The 17424-nt window shown below is 42.7% G+C and overlaps 1 protein-coding gene across 1 annotated transcript in view; it reads left to right on the plus strand.

Annotated features, from left to right (window-relative positions):
• The window catches only part of LOC116882715 (immunoglobulin lambda-1 light chain-like), a 16141-nt gene extending 4141 nt beyond the window's left edge, over nt 1-12000 (plus strand). Inside the window, exons 3-4 of the mRNA XM_032883243.1 lie at nt 10828-11157; nt 11920-12000. Of these exons, the coding sequence (XP_032739134.1) occupies nt 10828-11157; nt 11920-12000 (411 nt within the window). The remainder of the gene's footprint in view (nt 1-10827; nt 11158-11919) is intronic.
• Nucleotides 12001-17424: the final 5424 nt, after the last annotated feature.

Genomic DNA, 17424 nt, shown 5'->3' on the forward strand with positions numbered 1-17424 from the left:
AGTCTCTCATGGTTCACCTCCCCTTCCAATTTCCCTCAACTCCCTTCTCCTCTCTAACTCCCCTTGTCCTCCATGCTATTTGTTTTGCTCCACAAATAATTGAAACCATATGATAACTGACTCTCTCTGCTTGACTTATTTCACTCAGCATAATCTCTTCCAGTCCCGTCCATGTTGCTACAAAAGTTGGGTATTCATCCTTTCTGATGGAGGCATAATACTCCATAGTGTATATGGACCACATCTTCCTTATCCATTTGTCTGTTGAAGGGCATCTTGGTTCTTTCCACAGTTTGGGGACCGTAGCCATTGCTTGCATAAACATTGGGGTAAAGATGGCCCTTCTTTTCACTACATCTGTATCTTTGGGGTAAATACCCAGTAGTGCAATGGCAGGGTCATAGAGCAGCTCTTTTTTTAATTTCTAGAGAAATCTCCACACTGTTCTCCAAAGTGGCTGCACCAACTTGCATTCCCACCAACAGTGTAAGAGGGTTCCCCTTTTTCCACATCCACTCCAACACATGTTGTTTCCTGTCTTGCTAATTTCAGCCATTCTAACTGGTGTAAGGTGATATCTAAATGTGGTTTTAATTTGGATCTCCCTGATGGCTAGGGATGATGAACATTTTTTCATGTGTCTGATAGCCATTTGTATGTCTTCATTGGAGAAGTGTCTGTTCATATCTTCTGCCCCATTTTTTTAAAGATTTTATTTAATTATTTGACAGAGAGAGATCACAAGTAGAGAGGCAGGCAGAGAGAGAGGGGGAAGCAGGCTCCCTGATGAGCAGAGAGAACCAGATGCAGGGCTCGATCCCAGGACCCTGAGACCATGACCTGAGCAGAAGTCAGAGGCTTTAACCCACTGAGAAACCCAGGTGCCCCTTCTGCCCATTTTTTAAAATGATTGTCTGTTTTGCGTGTGTTGAGTTTGAGGAGTTCTTTATTGATCCTGGATATCAACCTTTTGTCTGTACTGTCATTTGCAAATATCTTCTCCCATTCTGTGGGTTGCCTCTCTGTTTTGTTGACTGGTTCCTTTGCTGTGCAGAAGCTTTTGATCTTGATGAAGTCCCAAAAGTTCGTTTATGCTTTTGCTTCCTTTGGCTTTGGAGACATATCTTGAAAGAAGTTCTTGTGGCTGATATGGAAGAGGTTACTGCCTATATTCTCCTCTAGAATTCTGATGGATTTCTGTCTCATGTTGAGGTCTTTTATCCATTTTGTGTTTATCTTTGTGTACAGTGTAAGAGAATGGTCGAGTTTCATTCTTCTACATATAGCTGTCCAGTTTTCCCAGCACCATTTATTGAAGAGATTGTCTTTTTTCCACTGTATATTTTTTCCTGTTTTGTTGAAGATTATTTGACCGTAGAGTTGAGGGTCCATATCTGGGCTCTCTACCCTATTCCACTGGTCTATGTGTCTGTTTTTATGCCGGTACCATGCTGTCTTGGTGATCACAACTTTGTAGTAAAGCTTGAAATCAGGTAACGTGATGCCCTCAGTTTTATTTTTCTTTTTCAACATTTCCTTAGTGATTCATGGTCTCTTTTGATTCCGTACAAATTTTTGGATTATTTGCTCTAGCTCTTTGAAAAATACTGGTGGAATTTTGATCAGAATGGCATTAAAAGTATAGATTGCTCTAGGCAGTATAGACATTTTAACAATGATTATTCTTCCAATCCAAGATCATGGAATTGTCTTCCAACTTTTTGTATCTTCTTCAATTTCCTTCATGAGTGTTCTGTTTTTCCTCAAGTACAGATCCTTTACCTCTTTGGTTAGGTTTATTCCCAGGTATCTTATGGTTATTGGTGCTAGAGTAAATGGAATCGATTCTCTAATTTCCCTTTCTGTATTTTCATTGTTAGTGTATAAGAAAGCCACATTGACTTTGTATCCTGCCACATTGCTGAATTGCTGTATGAGTTCTAGTAGTTTGGGGGTGGAGTCTTTTGGGTTTTCTATATAAAGAATCATGTCATCTGTGAAGAGAGAGAGTTTGACTTCTTCATGGCCAATTTGGATACCTTTTATTTCTCTTTGTTGTCTGATTGCTGCTGCTAGGACTTCTAATACTATGTTGAACAAGTGTGGTAAGAGTGGGCATCCTTGTTGTGTTCCTGATCTCCACGGGAAGGCTGCAAGCTTTTTCCCATTGAGGATGATAATTGCTGTGGGTCTTTCATAGATAGATTTTATGAAGTTCAGGGATGTTCCCTCTATCCCTATACTTTGAAACACTTTAATCAGGAACAGATGCTGGATTTTGTCCAGTGTTTATTCTGCATCAATTGGGATGACCTGGTGGTCCTTCTCTCTTCTCTTATTAATTTGTTCTATCACATTAATTGATTTGCAAATGTTGAACCATCCTTGTAGCCAAGGTATGAATCCCACCTGGTCATGGTGGATAATCTTTTTAATGTGCTGTTGGATCCTGTTTGCTAGGATCTTGTTGAGAATCTTAGCATCCATATTCATCAGTGATATTGGTCTGAAATTCTCCTTTGTGGTAGGGTCTTTGCCTGGTTTGGGGATCAGGGTAATGTTGTCTTCATAGAAAGAGTCTGGAAGTTTTCCTTCTGCTTCAATTTTTTGAAACAGCTTCAGGAGAATAGGTGTTATTTCTTCTTTGAAAGTTTGGTAGAATTCCACAGGGAATCCGTCAGGTCCTGGGCTCTTGTTTTTTGGGAGGTTTTTGATCACTGCTTCAATCTCGTTACTAGATATCGGTCTATTCAGGTTGTCAATGTCTTCCTGGTTCAATTTTGGGAGTTTTTAGTTTTCCAGGAATGCATCCATTTCATCTAGGTTGCTTAGCTTATTGGCATATAACTGTTGATAATAACTTCTGATGATTGTTTCTACTTCCTTGGTGTTAGTTGTGATCTCTCCTTTTTCATTCATAATTTTATTAATTTAGGCTGTCTCTCTTCTCTTTTGGATTAGTGTGGCCAGTGGTTTATCAATCTTATTGATTCTTTCAAAAAACGAGCTTCTAGTTTCATTGATACGTTCTACTATATCTCTGGTTTCTACCTCATTGATCTCTGCTCTAATCTTGATTATTTCCCTTCTTATGTGTGGAGTTGGTTTGATTTGTTGTTGATTCTCCAGTTCTTTAAGGTGTAGAGACAGCTGGAGTTTTCTGGATTTTTCAATTTTTTTGAGGGAGTCTTGGATGGCTATGTATTTCCCCCTTAGGACCGCCTTTGCAGTATCCCATAGGTTTTGGACCGAAGTGTCTTCATTCTCATTGGTTTTCATAAATTGTTTCAGTTCCTTTTTGATCTCCTGGTTGATCCAAGCATTCTTAAACAAGGTGGCCTTTAGCTTCCAGGTGTTTGAGTTTCTTCCAAACTTTTCCTTGTGATTGAGCTCCAGTTTCAAAGCATTGTGATCTTAGAATGTGCACGGAACAATCTCAGTCTTTTGGTATCGTTTGAGTCCTGATTTGTGACCCAGTATGTTGTCTATTCTGGGGAAGGTTCCATGTGCACTTGAGAAGAATGAGTATTCTGTTTTTTTTTTAGGGTGGAATGTTCTGTATATATCTATGAGGTCCATCTGGTCCAATGTGTCATTCAATGCTCTTGTTTCTTTCTTGATTTTCTGCTTCGATGATCTGTCTAATTCTGAGAGAGGCGCTTTAAGATCCCCTATTATTAATGTACTCATATCAATATGACTCTTTATCTTGATTAACAGCTTTCTTATGTAAATGGCTGCTCCCATATTGGGGGCATAGATATTTACAATTGTTAGATCATCTTGGTGGATAGTCCCTTTAAGAATGATGTAGTGTCCTTCTGTATCTCTGACTACAGACTTTAGTTTAAAATCTAAATTGTCTGATATGAGAATCACTACCCTGGCTTTCTTTTGGAGCCCATTGGTATGAAAGATGTTTCTCCATCCCTTCACTTTCAGTCTGGGTGTATCTTTAGGTTCAAAATGGGTCTCTTGTAGACAACATATGGATGGGTCCTGTTGTTTTATCCAATCTGCAACCCTGTGCCGTTTTATGGGTGCATTTAGGCCATTCACATTGAGAGTGATTATTGATAGATACATTTTTATTGACATCGTGTTACCTTTGAAGTCTTTCTTTCTGTAGATTGTCTCTATATTTCTGTTCAATGCTATTCTTAGGATTTTTCCTTTTTTATAGAACCCCCCCTTAATATTTTCAGCAGTGTCAGATTGGTGGTTGCATAGTCTTGTAAGCCTTGCCGGTCTTGGAAACTCTTTATCTCTCCATCCATTTTGAATGCCAGTCTTGCTGGATAAAGTATTCTTGGCTGCATGTTCTTCTCATTTAATGCCCTGAATATATCTTGCCAGCCCTTTCTGGCTTGCCAGGTCTCTGTGGACAGGTCTGGCTTATTCTGATGGGCTTTCCTCTGTAAGTAAGGAACCTCTTTGTCCTAGTGGCTTTCAAGAGATTATATCTACAATTATGATTCCTCAATTTGACTATCAGGTGCCTTGATGGTGTTTTGGAATCTATAATCTTGGGTGGACACCGTTCGGCCTCTAGTACATGAATGCTGGTTCCATTTGCGAGATTGGGAAAATTTTCATGAAGAACTTGTTCCACTATATCTTCTAAGCTTCTTTCTTTCTCCTCCCCTTCAGGGATTCCAATAATTCTGAAGTTGGAACTTTTCACGGCATCATTTATTTGCCTGATTATGTTTTTGTGGCTTCTAAGCTTTTTTTTCCAGGCTTCCTCCTGATCCTTTCTCTCTATCTGTTTGTCCTCCAGATCACTAATTCTATCTTCTGTCTCAGTTACCCTAGCTTTGAGAGAATTTAGATTAGATTGGAACTCATTGAGAGGATTGTGAACCTCATCCCTGGTAGCTTTCAGCTCTGCCCTAACATTGTGAACATCCTCTCTGGTCGCTTTCAGTTCAGCCCTAATCAATTCTGTTTGGCCATCCATGACTTTCTCCAACCTAGCTATTGCCTGGATAATTGTTAGCCTGAATTCTCTTTCAGATATATTGTCTATGTTGATAGCCATTAGCTCTGTTACAGAAGGCCCATCATTTATATTGTTCTTCTGTTGGGCATTCCTCATCCTAGTCATTTTGGTGAGAGATTACTGAACGGATGTAGCTGGATATATTGACCATGGTGCAGTCAAGGTGCACCCTGGAACACTTCTGAGCAATCAGGATTCCCCACTCAAGTGAGAGAAAAAAGAAAAGAAAAAAAAAAGAAAAGAGAGAGAGAGAGACAGGAAAGAAAGGGAAGATAAAAGAGAAGGTTCAGCCCAAATGGGCTCCAAGGTAAGATTATGAAGTATACAAACAAAAATAGACATACAAAAAGACTGATAAAAGTATATGACAAGAGAAAAAAATATATGTAGTATATATATATAATTATATATGTATATACATATATATATTTGCATATATATATTTGCATATATATATATATATATGCAAATAAAGGAAGAACTTCGTCAAAAAGAGCCCCAAGCGTAAGATTTCTATACTGTCAGGACAAACACAATAACACAGAAACACTGGCGGAAGAAAAATATGGGAGAGTGGTTATAAATTCTCAGTGTGGGCGAGGAAGGTTGTTTTGATTTTTCCTGGATGTATCTTGATTTCTTTGTTAAAGGATCAACTTTCCTAAGATAAAGGGGGATTAAAAATTGGTTTACCTATAGGGGAAGCATTGATTGGGGAAAGGGGATTACTTTGAAATTTAACTCTATATGAATATTAGAAAATAAAAATAAAAAAGGAATAAACTAGACTAAACTAAACTAAAATTTAAAAAAAAAGTAATTTAATAAATAGAAATGCAAAAGAAAAACACAGGTGTATGTATCAAAAAGTTCAGGTTAGAAGGTTATTATGGAATTTGATGTACTGGACATCTCACTGTGATGGTAAATAGGTTAAACAATTACCTATATTAAAGAAAAATGAGCCAGAATAGTGGGAACTGGTTAAAAATAAAAGTTGTCCTATGAAGTAGTGGTGATTGTTCTCTTGTGGTCTTTTTTTTTTTTTTTCTTTCCTGGTTTGTTTTCTGGGCGAGGGGCCTGGCCAGGTGTGTTTTCAGTCAATGATGTTCTCTGAGTTAAGTCCTCCCACCCCCTTCAAGGGGGTGGGCTCTGGGGAAACCGTTTTTTTCAGGCTTTTGTTCTCTGGAGATTTTTATGTTTGTTCGCTTTTTTTTTTCTCTCGCCTTGACCGCTTTTGATGGTTTTTGTAGGGTTAGAGGATAGCAACCTGCACGCTGACCTCCCTCTCAGAGAGAAGCCTCAGTCTGGCTGTGGGTCCCAAATAAGTTCCCCCTTGGATTCTGGCAGAGCAGGTTGCAAGTCTCGGTCCCGGGGGACGCAGGATCTTTTGCTTTTACCCAAAACCATGGCAGTGGCGGCTGTCTGGGAAGCTCCAGACTGCCAGAGAGGTTCCAAGCAGCCATAGCACACTGAGATTTTCCCACTGGCCCAGGCTGGGTGTCCCTGGTCTTTCTGGTCCGAGAGCACTGGTGCCTGTGCGCACCTCTCTCAGGGGAGGGCGGGGGGCGAGACTCAGACTCTGACAGCAGGGCAAGGCACTCTCATGGGGACTGCAAAAAGGCTGTGTTTCTGTGGGCTGGTGAGGCTCCTAGCTCCTCACAGGAGCCAGACCCCAGGCGCTCTCAGGTGCGCTGATGGCTCAGGGACCAGACATGGTTTCTCCACTGCACTCTCTCTGGCTCTGCGCCAGGGGTGGCTGTCCTGGGTCTGGGGACTTAAGCCCCAATTCCCACAATTTCCCTCCATAATCCTTTGCTCTTTTTGAGTGCTTTCTACAAGACTCCGAGTTAATGCTAGTCCCCAGAAGCAGGGCACTCTCCTATTGGGATATTACTTTCCAGTGGGTTGCCTCTGATGGCTCCCTCCCCATTTTGTTTATCTTCCCATATCAGTCCGACGTTCCCACTCCTCTTTACCTGCCCATTAGCGACTTCTGCTCTTGTAGAGATTCAGACGTGTATAATTCTGATCTCAGGCTGATTTCGTGGATGATCGGAGTTCTTTGGAAGGTAATCAGCTCACTTTAGGGTACAGGTTGAAAGGGCGCCTCCTCCTACTTCCCAGCCATCTTGTTTCCCCCTGAGGCTTTTGGTTTCTGTGTTTGTTTGTTTGTTTGTTTGTTTTGTTTTTCCCACTTATAATCCATCACCCATGAGTGTCTGTATTTGCAGGATCTTTGTCCCAGCCTGTGCTGACCCAGCCACCCTCACTCTCTGCATCTCTGGAAACAACAGCCAGACTCACCTGCACCTTGAGCAGTGGCTTCATTGTTGGCAGCTATACCATATACTGGTACCATCTCTGTTCACAGATCTCTCAGTGGTGCTTGTGGGGAAAGGGGAAAGCTCCAGCCCTGCTATGAAATCCTGAGGCAGAAGTCACTTTTTTTTATAATTCTGGTCTCTCCTTAAAGAACTCCCTGCACACTCTTATTAATGAACTCTGAGCCAAAAAGAACAGAATAGAAGGTTATGCGGGTTCATCAGCTAGGTTGGAAGTGTCCTGATATGAGACAGAGAGGTTGGCTTTCTCCTAAAGCAGCCCCCCCCCACTGCCAAAGATGCTATAAAGGGACTATGCCCTTTACCTGTCTCACTGTGTGTAGGATATATCCTTCCTGGGGTCCACTCATCTCTGGCCCCCAAAACATAACTATATAAGTAGCAGAAGGAGCAGAGGGTGATTCATGTTGAGGAGGACATGTCTCTGAAACAAGGACTTGGGTGTGGCACCTGCAGCACATAGAGGGGCCCTCGGGGAATGAGAAACCCATGACCATATGTGGAGGTGGGTGGTGAGCCAGGCAGGCTGAAGTCCGGAGTGTTCCTCACTCTACGCAACTCCAGGATATCCCTCCAAGTCAGTGGTGAGTCTGGGCTCTGAGGCAGAAGGGGGTTCTATGGGCTTGTCCCTGTGGTTTTGGGAGGTGGGGTGAGGAATCACCTGGGCACCCAGGCCTGGAACCTTGCCTTTTGCCCTCTGTTCTGTGCTCACTGGGGCCCAAGAAAGGTTCCCCAGCCCTTCCCCACACTGCACTGTCCCCAAATTCATGAAAAGGGGCCCCAGGGGAGGGAATGATTTGCATGAAGGATTCCTCTCTGCTCTTCCAGAAAGTGAGAGGATAAGAAAGACTTTGCATAGTACTCTCACTTGTGACCTCAGAATTAGAGCCAGGGTATATCCACCATGGCCAGGAACCATCTATTCATCACCCTCCCCACTCTCTGCTCAGGTGACTGGCTAAGAAAAATAAGTTAGAGAAAGACAATTTCTGTATGATTTCCCTGATAAGTGGAATTTAAGAAACTAAACAGGGGATTATATGGGAAGGAATAAAAAAAATAGAGAGGGGGAAGCAACCCATAAGAGTCTCTTAAATATTGAGAATTAACGCTGGGTTGATGGAAGAGGTGGGTGGGGTGTGGGCTAAATGTGTGATGGCTGTTAAGGAGGGCACCTGTGATAAGCAGAGGGTGTTACATGTTAGTGACAAGTCATTAAATTCTAGATCTGAAACCAATTTTACCATATATTTTAACTAGAATTTAAATTAAAAATTAGAAAGTAAAACACAAAAAAGCTCAGACAAGAAATAAGTAAAATGAATGACCTGTGAAGTCATAGTAGTATACATGCATTTTAAATACATATTTCTTTAGAAAAAAGAATATTTAAAGTGCTATATTTAATATAATTTAAATACATTTTACAAGAGGCACAAATCTAGAGGTGCTTAAAAGGTCATTAATGGAGACGAGGTGGAAGAAGGAGCAGGAGGATGAATATGCAGGAGGATGAACAGTATTCATGGTATTCATGGTGGGTTCACTCTTTTGTTGCTGTTGTAGTGGCCACAGGATGCTGTTATGGTGGCCACATCACACTGCTCTGTTTTCACAGCCAGTAAAATCTGCAACTCAGTGGCGACATATTAGTGCATGCACACAAAGTCATCTAGGAAGCCTGGAATCCGTGATGGAGTGAACAGTGTGACATCATCCCATTCGCTCCTCTATGACAGTAGGGAGCCTCCTAAATGACAGGGTGGGGTAAAGGGATCATGACCCAAAGGATTTTGAAAAAGAAGGGAAATTGTATGTCCAGGGATAAAAGAAACTGTGCTTGAGCATCTTTCTCCAGTTGATGGACTGTGTCTGATGCAGTGAGTGATAAATAATTTTGATGTTCCTGAGATGTGCCTGAATTGAACAATGAAGCTAAGGATTGCATATACTAGGAGACAAATTACCCCTTCAGGAACCAAAGTTCATGTTTTGTGCAGCTTTCAGCCTCTCCATAACCTATGTGGTGGCTGGGCCCACCCTTGTGGATCGTATTATGACTGCAAGTTATCCTTCAGCTACAACCATAGGAATTTTGGAAAATAAAGTTTTATTACTGCTAAGACCTGGAAATTAGATAGCACATTTGGAAACTGCAGACCAAGATCATGGGTCAAGAAAGAATGAGCCTGTGTCCTCCCCACCAGAAGTGTGGGCAGAGTCTCAACAGACAGGGAGGAGCTGGGAATGGGAGACAGAGATGGAGAGACACATAAAGTCAGAGACAGACCAACATTCTTGAATATGACTCAGAGTCTTGGGGGAAGATGCATTGGGGCCTTTGTCCATTTTCTCTTTTCACTAAAGATGGGTTCTGACACCTCACCACATCTGTGCCTGTTAGTAGAGAAGCACAAGAGCTGTGGAGACAGCTGGAGACAGTCCTCAGTGAGGAGGCACATTGGGAAATTCTGAGTATGGCCATGAGGTTCCAGCCTAAGGAAGGCCCAAATGTGGCACATTCTCTATGGGAAGTGGGCAGAGGACACAAAGGGCTGGAAGCAGGGAGAGTTCTATTCTGGTCTCCCATCCCCTCAACTCAGTTAGGGCACCCAGGACTGGGGCAACAGGGGCACTGTAAGCCTGTCCTTGGGTTCCACGATGTGATGGCAGCTGGGAAGGTAACGTCTGCTGAAGTTGTGGCCCAAGTCCTCAGCATTGGGTCCCTGTGCATGCCCTCACCAGATGGTTTCCCCAACTCTGTGAAATTGTTGTGTCCCATCATGGTTTGAGCATCTTCACAATCTGTTTTGATTTTCTATTCTATGAGCCCATGTGGAGAACATGGTCACTCCTCTCCTGAGACACACTTTAAAGTACCCTCAGAGGACAAGATCCCAATATGTTACCAGGGGAGGGGTCATCTCCATCTTTCATATGATTTGTGCTTTGTAAACATTCTCATTCTCACAGGAGTGTTTATTTCTCATGACTTCACCCTCTATGTTATAAACCTCTCAAATCACAAATGTGTATCCATATTCTTTCAATCATACCAAACATGGTGCTTCCCACAGCTGCTCCTTCCACCACCCCCCTCTTGGCTTCCATTCAGAGCAGGTCCTGACCTTAGCCTCTTCTGTCCTCAAGTCCCCTCTCAAGTTACTAAGTCAGTGGTCAGCTGGGGACTGTCAGAGTCTGGAAATGGGTACACTTTTGCATAAAGAATACCCTCCTTTATATGGGGAAAGTACAGAGGATAAGGCAAGTCTGAGACAGGCTGCCTTCTCTATGGGTACCAAGGGCTGTGTCCCCATAACCTGGGCCCCTTTTCTCATTTCCTTTCTCTCTGCTCACATAGGGAAATCATCTGTTGTCTTGGGATCTTCCCAGGTATTATCAGCCCTTAAGACTGAGAAACCCTCAATGTTAACACCCCATAACCCATGAGTTTCTGTGTTTGCAGGTTCCCTTTCACAGTCTTCACTAACCCAGCCACCATCCCTCTTGAAATCTCTGGGAATAAGAGGCAGATTCACCGAGACCCTGAGCAGTGGGTTCAGTGTTGGGAGATATGTCATAGGCTGGTACCAACAAATGCCAGGAAAACCTCCCCAACATCTCCTGAGCTTCTACTTAGTCTCAGAAAAACATCAGGGTCCTAGGGTTCCCAGCTGCTTCTCTGGCTCCAAAGATGCCACGGCCAATTCAGGGCTTCTGATCATCTCTGGTCTGCAGTCTGAGGACAAGGCTGACTATTACTGTGTTGTTAGAAATACTGGTGCTTCTCACAGTGACACTGGCATAATGGTAAGTAGAACAAAAGCACTGACCTGGTCTGAAAGGGACCCAAGAGGGTGTGGAGGGAGTAGCTGTGGAAACAACCACAAGATCCTGCCCAGAAGCTTCTTCAAGGCCCTGGAATCCTCTGTCAATTTTCCATCAATGAATCTTTAGACTTAGGCAAAATGTAGAAGAATAGGAAGAAGAAGAATGAGAAGGAGGAGAAGGAGGAGGAGGAGGAGGAGGAGGAGGAGGAGGAGGAGAAACAAGCTAAATCACAGCAAAACTGAACTTATACCAGTAAAAGAAGCAAAGAACTCTACTAGCTTCCTTGTTCAGAAGACGTGCCTGATCCCAGCAGGTGGACAGTCCTATACACACGGCTTCTTCTCCTGATGTTACTGAGAGAGCTTCCTTCCCTTCCCCATCTGAGGGGCTGGCTGACATGCACTGTGCTCCTGATATGAGGCAGGAAGATGGCCAATGCATTCCTGGGAGAAGACAAGGACCAGAGTTGACCTGGATCACTGATGTGGAATCTGTGTCTTTCACTGTCATGTCAAGGATATGGGGGTCAGGCATGAAGAACATCTGTTAAATGAGGCTGGCAAAAATATATTCAGATCTGGGGAAGGAGAGAGGGGGAGAATCCAGCATTTCTAGGAAACCCCTGAGTGCCAAAATGACTTCCCACAGGTGACACCACTCAACCCACATGAACTCCCATAGGTGGGTTTCCAAAGCCCATGGGAAGTGATGTGTGTTCTCTTCTCCTTTTCTACTCTGTAGGAGCTTTTAAGCCCTCAGGGTGTCAGCCAGCATTATGGAGTATCAAAACCCCCCAACAATATGAAGCATCATGCCCTCTGAAGCTCTCAATGGGGTCCAATAAGGAGTTCACCTTTGTCACACAGAGTACAGCAGAAACATTGAAGATTACCATGATGGCGGGTAACAAGGTCTCCCTGGCAAAGCCCCTATGTCTGTGAGCTAGTCCAGCAGTGATGTGTCTTCAGGAGTCACAGCAAATGTTCCTGTTTCTGATTTATCAACATGATCTCTTTGATCACCCCTGATTGCAGACTGAGGATGAGACGACTCTCACCATGACAGAGGTGAGCACAGCCCCACTGCCACCAGGAGCTACCCTTCCACATCTGCCCCCAATCAGATGCTCTGACCCATCTTCCCCCATCCTTGTCTGTGACCAACATCAGCTCTGCTTCTCTGGTGTCACTTGTGCTTCAGAAACCAGAAAACTCCACATACTTTATTCTGTTTATCTTATGAGCTCAATGAAAATAACTTACTTTCAAGATGCCTAGATGGGGATGGCTGGGTGGCTCAGTGGATTAAAGCCTCTGCCTTTGGCTCATGTCAGGATCCCAGGGTCCTGGGATCGAACCCCACGTTGGGCTTTCTGCTTAACAGGGAGCCTGATTCCTCCTCCTCTATCTATCCGCCTGCCTCTCTGCCTACTTGCAATCTCTGTTTGTCAAATAAACAATTTAAAAATCTTAAAAAAAAGATGCCTAGATCGGGGGGGTGGGGGTGGCGCCTAGGTGGCTCAGTGTGTTGAGCCTCTGCCTTCAGCTCAGGTCATGATCTCAGGGTCCTGGGTTAAAGCCCCACATTGGGCTCTCTGCTCAGTAGGGAGCCTGCTTGACCCTCTCTCTCTGCCTGCCTCATTGTCTACTTTGTGCCCTCTCTGTCTGTCAAATAAATAGATAAAATCTTTAATTAAAAAAGATGCCTAGATTATACAGTTTGTTTAGCATCTGCATTAGGCTTAGGTCATAATCCTGCAGCTCTGTGATCAAACTCAGCAACAGGCTCTCTGCTCAGGGAGTTTCTACTTCTTCCTCTCCTTCTTCACCCCTCCCATAATGTTTTCTCTCTCTCTCTCTTTCTCAAATAAATAAAATCTTAAAAAAAAAGAAAGAAAATAACTCTCTTCTTATTGTGTCCCAGTCTAAGCAAACTCATTTTGTTTCCAGAACCAAAATTATTCCCCACACTTGTTGGGTGGGAGTGGTTAGGAAAACAATAATATGGGACTGTAACCCGAGAGACCCAAGTCCCCTCTGCCAAGCTCCCTATATGTCCCTTGGTCCTTTTCCAGGATTTGCTGATCATTTACTGTCTCTGAAACTAGCCAGCCTGTGTTTCTCTATTTCAATGATACCCTGGGGATCATAGGCATACTCTGGGGCAGGAGATGATCCTTCCACTTTTGAGGACAGGGCCCTCAGGCATGCTCATCACTTCTCTCTGTTTAATCCCAGAGTTCACATATTTTTCTATCTCGGGTTCTTTCATTGGAAGGATGTAAAATAAATCTATTATTCCAGGTCTAGATTTAGTAAACCCAAATCCCATTATCAGACAAACTTTTTATTATAGGAAAAGTTCTAGATAGTTCTGTTTTCTAAGTGATGATCCATGGAGCTCACAAAAAAATTTGATCAGACCCTTTGCTTTTGGGTAACAGGTCATGAGGTTCATCAGTACAGAAGTAGAAGGAGGACTTCTAATTCAGAAGAAGTTCCACTACAGCAATGATATTTTTATATCAATTGTCTCACTAAGAACAATTATAAAATTCAGTAAAATATGTTAAATATATCAGGGAAGCAAAATAAAATAAGGAATTTCCAGGCTTAAAGGACAAATGGAAACCAAGAGAGGTAAGAATGATTCAAAGAGTTTTCCCAACAACTTTATAGTATCATGACCAATACAATCATCAAATGTCCCATATGGTAGAATGTGGCCTGGGGTAACCTAACTGCGAACCCTTACACCAACAGGAGAAACAACACAATGAGACACCATATAAAAGGAATCCATTCAGTTCCAGTTATTAATATGCAGGAACTATGGGGGAAGATAAAACCTTAACCTTAAGGAACAGTTTAAGCTGGTCATGGAATTATAATGGTCCTGGCACAGGGCTGAATAAGTCCAAATGCCAGGTAATCCTGAATATCTGGTAACATAATCACTGTACAGTTAGGTTCTGTGTTTAGCTTTCAGGAGTTCATTAATGAACTGAAAAAAAAATAATGTCTCTGTCCCAATCACCATGTAGGTGACGTACTCATTCTATGCACCTGGACAGTACCATCAAAAAAATCCATCTGAAATCAGGATGGTCCAGGTGTCAGGGGAGTTCTGAGGCCAACAATTGTCACTGCTGAGCTTGTCCAGAAGGGACAGGGCTCTGGCTGAGGCAACTAGGAAAATAGTCTATTGAGTGTTGCATATTTGACCAAGTGAAATAAGACATTGTCCCCAGTGAAGTGAGACTTTTTTGCATATTGGGTCCCCAGAAACCACATGAGTACTCAATATTGACTCACACCAGTATATCAAGTTTCATCCTCCATCACCATGAGTTGTCATCCTGGCCTACGTCCAAGCAGGAACGATGGACAGTCAAACACAGACACAGAAATGTATGAAGATACCAGACCTATGGAGGCAAATGGAAATAAGGTCAATGACACCTGCAGATGGCAGTGACAGATTTTCAGATACTTGTCCTCTGCAAGCAGAGTCTGGGGGCTTCAGCATGGCCAGGATTTCTCTGCCCTTCACAAATCTCAATCCATAGTTAAGGTGTTCTATGAGGACACTAGTGAAAAGACCTTGAGGTCATGAATATGCAGGGACAGCAGATGTGAGTTAAGTAGTAAGCACAGTAAGTCAGCTGCACCAATGAATGAGGGAGACCCTGAGCCCTCAGCTCTCATTCTCTGAGAAAGTTGGGGGGAGGCTCACTCACTGCACACATTGCCTTGGGAGTCCCTGTTACACTAACCCAGGACACAAGGAGTGCATGGGCATGTCCTTCAGGGATTGAGAGCCCAACACAAGGAAAGCTCTTGGCTTCCATCAAGCAGCATCAGCATGGAAAACCTGGACAGCTGCTGTCTGTGCTTCTCGTTGTGAGGGGCTCCTGGTTCCTCCTCATCCAGCTTCCCACTTTCCTCATTCTGCCTTGGTTTCTACTTACTCATTAAACAATCTTCAGGGACAGTAATTCAGTAATGCAGATCCAAACATGAGAATGACTGGGATAACCTGCAGTGTTGTTTCAGGGCTCCCTCTAGTGCCCAGGGTTCCTTTTGGAACTTATGGCATCTCTGCTTATCCCTGATGAAAGGCACAATATATCCAGCTTCCTTAGGTGCAATATCCATAGATGGTATTTATGACTATTCTGTCACTTCTAATTGGTTTTATCGTCTTTAGTGATGGATGAGAACAAATACATACATTGTCATATGTGTTCATTATTCTTTCTAAGTGTTTCCTTTCAGCTTAAGTGTTAGGTCCTCTCTGTCTCAAAAGTTCATACATATAATTACACATGAACTATTTTTCCAGGAATAATGCTGATTCACCGATATCATTGAATTTAATATGAATATTTATGTCTGATGTCATTTAAGTCCTGAACACAGGTGATAATAATGTGAAAAAATTATCATGAAAACTTAGTAAAAACCATTAAGTAAAAACCATTTTCTTAGAATTCAGAAATGAACATTCAATCACCTTTTTATTGAATAATGGAATGAACTCCAAATTTGTGGCTTCTCTTTCACCTGTTACTCTAGAAATTGTATGTTGCTCCCAAATCCACCGTCACATCCACAAGCACCTTTCTAGTTCTTTCTGCTCCACAGTGACTGCACAAGGAAGGAAATTTTATAGCATTTACACAAATGTTCACACAAGTGTTTTCAGATACAGTCATTCTTACTTTAGAGTATGAAGCACATGCTATCTTTTCTTTATTTTCTATGTGTGATTTCTTGGAATAAATTCCATAATTTAATATTAGTATGGTTACTATTCCATTGAAAGTGTTCACTTACACAAGGGAGCGGGTGGGAGGATGGGGTGATTGAGAGATGGATATAGTGAGGGCCTGTAGTGGGATGAGCACTGGGTGTCACATGTAACTAATGAATTGTTGAACACTACAAGAAAACCTTATGATGTACTGCATGTTGCCTAACTGAACATAATGGAAAATGAAAAAAAAAAAAAAAAGAACTTCACTCACCACCATAACATCAAAATGCTAGATATTTGAACTCTCCGTGATTATCTGTGCTTTATCTCCATTTACTTTCTGCACCTAGAAATATGTTTCCTTCTGTATCAGAAAAACAAATGAGAGGTTATATTTTAGGTCTTGAAACATTTTTAAAAATCAAATAAATCAGATAAATCAAATAAATAGGTTGCAAATATTTCCTCACATGATGCCATGTAAAAATATGAAAGGATTCATAGGAATGTTCAATTGTCAGTTTGCAGAAGAAACCTGTACTTGAAATCAGACCATGGTTATGTATGTATAGACAGGGACCTGGTGAGTTGCAGAAACCAGCTGGGCTCTCAGGATTTTGGGCCTTGTGATATGTGTGCTCTAGCACACATACGTGACTAGCATGGAGTCCTGTGGGACTAGACTGTGGTCCCTCCTCAGAGACTCAAGAAGGAACTTTCACTCAATGAAGCCTGGGACTGGAGACTGGGTCTTGTGTTCCCTGAAGAAGATGCAGCATCCACGTCCTCTCAGTACTGGCACAGCCCCAGAGCAGGGACCTATGTGTGTATCAGCAGATACCCATGTGCTCCTAGACCTATGTGCTTCTTCCCGGAGATCGGCCCAGGGAGGAGGCCAATGCCTATCCTCCTCAGTGTGGTGATAGCTGAGTTTCAGCACCAGGGTTCAGGGAGAGCAGCCACTGGAAGGACCCATTGAAATGGACACCCCTCTTGTGTCAGAGGGTGGTGGGAAAAGGGTACCTTGGACATCCCAAACCACTGTGGGAACTAGAACCTCTGTCACCATGGCCAGGACTGCAGTCCTTATTGTTTTTCTCTCTCATGGAACAGGTAGGCACAGGCGTAAGGGACACAAGACTGCCCTACAGCTGGTGTCCGCTCCTCTGTCATGGAGACTGAGAAACTTTACACTTGTCTCTGCCCCATCACTTATGAGTGTCTGTATTTGCAGGTCACCACTCTCAGCCTGTGTTGACCCAGGTGCACTCCCTCTCTGCATTTCTGGAAAACAAACAATCAAAAACAAAAACAAAAACAAACAAAAAACAAACAAACAAACAAAAAAAACACGGATGGACTCACCTACACCCAGAGAAGTGACTTCACTATTGGGGAATTCTATATCATCTGATAAGAGCCGAAGCCAGGGAGTTCTTCATGGAGTCTCCTATATAATTAATCAGAATCAGATTAGCTCCAGGGCTC

Source organism: Lontra canadensis, unplaced genomic scaffold (genome assembly GCF_010015895.1).
Source record: "Lontra canadensis isolate GAN:19392208 unplaced genomic scaffold, GSC_riverotter_1.0 scaffold87, whole genome shotgun sequence".
Classification (NCBI taxonomy): domain Eukaryota; kingdom Metazoa; phylum Chordata; class Mammalia; order Carnivora; family Mustelidae; genus Lontra; species Lontra canadensis.